This window comes from Bombus impatiens, unplaced genomic scaffold, assembly GCF_000188095.3.
Source record: "Bombus impatiens unplaced genomic scaffold, BIMP_2.2 scf_0321, whole genome shotgun sequence".
Classification (NCBI taxonomy): domain Eukaryota; kingdom Metazoa; phylum Arthropoda; class Insecta; order Hymenoptera; family Apidae; genus Bombus; species Bombus impatiens.
The window spans coordinates 211,404-216,576 of NT_176740.1; the positions used below are offsets into that span (position 1 = coordinate 211,404).

Sequence of the window (5,173 nt, forward strand, 5' to 3'; positions counted from 1 at the left end):
AAAGAACATCTTTGTCATATTTGGCTATTTCACACGACTCTTTGTGTCATACCTTGTTCCAACCCCCACCCACCCCACCCTCGTTATCCATCGCGTTTCTTTTCCTTGACCATTTTGTTCCTCACGTTTCGTCGTTTTTTTCTTCCTCATCAGTTTCTTTTTATGTCTCCCTTTCACGCTCAAGTTCATTCACTCGTGGCCACTCGCATTCCTTCTCACTTACGCTCCACGTTGAGTCACGCAACGACTTACCTATATATTTATTTATATATATGTATATATTTATTACGATAAATTTCCACTTAACTAGAACTTTTTTTTCTGTTCAACATGGATTATCACTCACTCGGCTCAATGTGCGTACCATTTCCCTATCGCGTTTCTTTTTTCTTTTTACTCTCTGCTTCGGAGTACTCTGTGTTTATGTGTGTCTGTGTGTGTGTGTGAGTCTCTCTCTCTCTCCCTCCCTCTTTTTCGTTTTATAATTCTCTCTCGTTTGCCTTCGTGATTACGTCTAGCAAAAAAAGATTTTTCCGACCGATCGAGAAATCAAATTCTGTGATCGAGAATGCGGTAGAAATTCGAGGAACTTTAAACTTGAACGAATCCATCGTTCATCGTTTGAAATGAAAAATGCAAAAAACAATATGTGTACATATAATATGTATACGTATATGTATACATACATACGTGTACATATTATATGTATACATATATCGTATATATATATATATGTAAATGAGTTTAGTTCTCTACGTAGAACAGTAAAACATATCTTCGATAGCTGTAGTTAATTTCTAGTCGAGAAATAATATTGGAAATATCACATAAGGAATCTGATAGCTTTCTGTGAAAAGCTGTCCAAGAGATTGCATCAAAATTCAAAGGATCAGTCTATCAATTTCAGCGCCCTCGATCACTCGAGCTCCGTTACAATGTGTCTATCTTTTGTAGACGAATATCGTAATTCTCGATGAAAATTGCTATTCGTGCGTGGACACTCAGTCCATCGAGGAATAGGAATCGTTTCGTCGATTGACATCTTACAAACGAATTTCTCGTTTGTACGAATCAAGTGACAATTTCACGTTCAGAGTATTCCAAATCGGAGAGATTCGAATTCGAGACCAAGATTTACTAACACCATAAATTAATTTCTATTCCAATTCCTGCACCAAAAAGTAGTTATAAAAAAAAAATAAGAGAGCGTAGAAACCTCGATCGACAAGCTTCAAAATTCACAAAATTAGAACAAAAATTACCATCCTTAAAAGGTAATTTTCATTAACTATATAAGAAAAAAAAAAAAAAAGAGGCTGTCACGTTCCATCTTCCATTGGAGCGTCGACAAGGCCGTGAGTATTAGGAGAAAAGCTGCGTTACATTGTCATAATCTCGATTAGGAACCGGTAGAGACTGATTTGACTAGATTCTGTTTGCCAGAATCTTGCTTTTGTCAGAAGTTATTCAAGGGATTTTCTCTCTCTCCCTTCAGCCACATTTACTATTCTACTCTTTACAGCCGCGGTTCGTTTCGCGAATCTACGCACACACACGCGCAACATAGACACACACATATTTGGCATAGAAACCCTACCGGTCACGCGTAACTGCTTCGTCGCTCTCGTCGTTTTCTCTCCTCTAAAATCTTGTCTAGCTACCTAAAGAGGGTCTCGCGTATTTTTCTTCGCCGATTACCGAGCGTGGCGTTTGTCACCGGAAGTCGTGTGTACCTCGTCGACACGAAGGAAGAGTTCCTTTCCGGCAGCCATTAGCGAGAGTTTCCTCTACCTCTTGCACGTCTTATCACGTGTCTGATAATTGGTGTTTCTGATTCATGATTAGGAAAGACCTGTTAACGCAGGCAATTAAACATAAAATTTTGTCCATACGGAGGACAAGGGTAAATAATGGCAATAGTAGTAATAATATTAAAAAAAAGGACACGAAAGAAAACGATCGTTTACTCGTTTCTTTATTTCAGATTTCGTTTTCATATTTTAGCGAATTGTCAATGAATTATGTACAAAATTCTTTCTATATTCATATTTTTCATTGAATGCCTTTTACTCTTTTTGGATCTCAATGAATAACATCGCATTACGATGATACGTAAACTTTGTAATGTGATCTAAATAGTCCCGGTTTCGTTAGTGATAAAAATTCTTGCCGGGTCGCGTTTTAAAAGTTTCTCCTGAACGATTATAGAAACGTGCACGAGCAACGAATTGCATAATTACAATTGATTTCTAAAGAGATCAATTATCTATATCTATCTACTTATATATATATATACGTATATACACAAATATATATACACGTACACCGTCTAGATTCGACACATTTGCCCCTTTGTCATTCAACTTCGTAAAGTCGGAATGGCTGCCGGGTCCGAACTCCGATACGAACTGATAGTTTAATGACGCGATGCCACGTTCCCTTTACACACGAATTTCGACAGCTTCGGAACGTTTCCATTCTATTTCATCTAACTTGTAACTTTGATCCTTTGCCGGATACCGATATTTTTCTTAAGACGCTCGATACGACCGTTTGCTCGGATGTTTAACATGTTTCCAACAAAACTCAATTTAATCAGTCCCCTTTGTCCGCTAATTCAGTTTACCGATTTCTCCTGTCTGCCATATATCTCTGTCCTTCCTCGCAACCCTCTTATTATCGATCAGAGTTTGAAAGTTCGACGACGCTTCGGCAGACCTTTGTCGTCTGGTCGATCAACCCCAATCGAAAACTATCTCCAACTGAGAAGCACGCTTTCAATCTAATTTAAATTCTGAGTGTTCTATATCATCTTCCTACGATCTTTAACCTTCTATCTGTTCGTCTATCGGTCCGCTTAATGCATTCGATCGTCCTTTCGTCTGTAACGATTAAGCAAATTTCTTTCTCTTCCTTTTCTCTACGGGTTTCCTTCTTCTATTTTCCCTCTGATCGACTGTGTGTAAAACTTTAATATACCCGTTTCGCAAACAATTTTGAAATTTTCGTCCTACTTATACGTGGCACGTTCGTAGTCGACTCGGTAGTTCTGGCTTTATTGGAACGTTGTCCATAATGGCCGGATGATTTCAGGATGAAAGACACGCTTTCGTTCCGCGTCGACGAGAGCCGAAGTCAATGATTTTGTATCGGTGCTACGAAGAAGGCTAGCGTCAGCATGCGCGGAGGGTCCAGGCATCGCTTCGTGGGCTAATCGTGATCGATGACGGATGACGATGATGATTGTGTCGATTTCTTTTTGTTCTGGTCATGTTCAGCTGAGTATAACGGTGTACTTGGAAGGCTCGCGCTCTGATATCTGACGATCCTTAGTATGGCGTGAACCTGTTGTAGCCGCCTCTGTATACGGTTGCCTGTGAAAAAGATTGATTTTTTCCATCAATTGAAATTATATTTTAATTTTATGATCGACGATTCTGCCTGAATATTTACGAATAGAGATATTTGAAATATCTAAAGTACGGTACTTGTTATAAAATTGAACGAGCTAAATAGAAAGAGAATCTTTGCTTAATTTTACAAAATTATACATTTCCATGAACATCTATATACTAGTTATTAATTATTAGTAATAAATTTACGAAAATGTTTAGAAATAAAAGAAATAGCCACGGTTTAGTTATTAATTGTCAACGATAAATTCACAAAAGTATCAGGAATTGAAATTATTCCATCTATTTATCATTTTGAGAGGTGAAAAATTGCATTTACCCCATAGCCAGCTACTGGTCCAATACCATGTCCAAGGTAGGGATCGGTGTATTCACGCCCGTAACTGTAAACATCAACATTGAAACATATTAAGTATCCATTCTGTAATTGTAAATTAATCGATGCCTGTTAAGGAATAAAGGATAAACAGATAAAAGGAGATACAAACTTAGGATGTTATCTAAGGATTTTCGATAGGACTATCAGGTTTTTCGGTAAGAGTATCATCAGGTTGTTGACTTTCGACATGTCTGCGACTCCTAAGAGCTCGACCACGACGACGAATTCTTCTGGAAGGAATGGACTCCGACTGTACATCTTTTTCCGTATATCTGAAGTTAGATTCGTAGAATATGATAAATATAGAATTATAATAGATATAGTCTTCTCGATTCATGAACAAATAACAAATAAAAGCAAGATGATATCGTAAGAATCTTCGATCTCTTCCTCAACATTTTATATCGAAAGGTAGGAATCGTTTAAAAAAAATAATCGACCAAAATCAGATCCTAAAATTCTGAGAAATTAATTTCCCCATAATTGCAGCTTTAATTTCTAACAAAAGTACCCTTCTCGAAATATCCAAACGAAATTCAATGATATCACAAAAATTCCCAAAGTTCCTGAAAAAAATATCGATTGAAAACCAATTACGAAAATCTCATTGAATTTCAGCAATTAGTTTCTTCATAATCACAGTATCAATAGAACGCTACTATTATCGAAATAATCAAAGCAAATCTCTTATATCGATACTGTTACTATTATACTATTATATTATACTATTAAAATCCTTTGAAAAAACAACCGACCAAAATCCGACTAGAAAATCCTCCAGAATTAATCTCTTTATAATTCGAGTATCGATGCAACTCTACTAAATTAAGTAATCAAAGCAAATCTCTTATATCGGAATTGTTAATAAAAGAAATAATAAAAAAAAATTCCCAATATCCGAAGATTCATATCCCTTGAAAGGCAATCGACTAATATCCAATTAACGAAATTCCTGTTAATTTCTCCATAATTACTATCTGCCGATAAAATTAAAAAAAAAGTTCAAATCGCTTAATAATTAAACCGAATCTCTTCGTCGGTCGTGGTTGAAAAGCGCGTCTCGTCTCGAAAGAAGGAAAAAGAAAGGAGATCCCACGCGACGTCGAAGAACGTAAGGGTTATAGTATGTCGCATAAAGGAGGTAGAGAAGATAGGAGAACAGAGCCCGAGGGATAAGGCGAAGGAGGCCTTTCGAAGGGAGTAGTGGTGCGCTTACCCCGCGACTGCGGCATATCCTGCGACCGGTTGTGCCGCAGCTGCAGCTGCGCTGTATGCGCGCGCAGCCACTGCCGTGTAGGTCGCTGCAGCTGCGTAGGTGGCCTGCTGTGCTGTTGAGAGGGGCGTCTTCAGCAACGGTGACGCTGCAGCTGCTGCTGCCGCG

The 5,173-nt window shown here is 38.0% G+C and overlaps 1 protein-coding gene across 1 annotated transcript in view; it reads right to left on the bottom strand.

Annotated features, from left to right (window-relative positions):
- Positions 1-1,163: 1,163 nt before the first annotated feature.
- Positions 1,164-5,173, bottom strand: part of LOC100747287 — a 357,673-nt gene continuing 353,663 nt past the window's right edge. The window contains 3 exon segments of the mRNA XM_024367629.2: positions 1,164-3,374; positions 3,733-3,796; positions 5,009-5,173. Of these exon segments, the coding sequence (XP_024223397.1) occupies positions 3,330-3,374; positions 3,733-3,796; positions 5,009-5,173 (274 nt within the window). The 3' untranslated portion in view covers positions 1,164-3,329.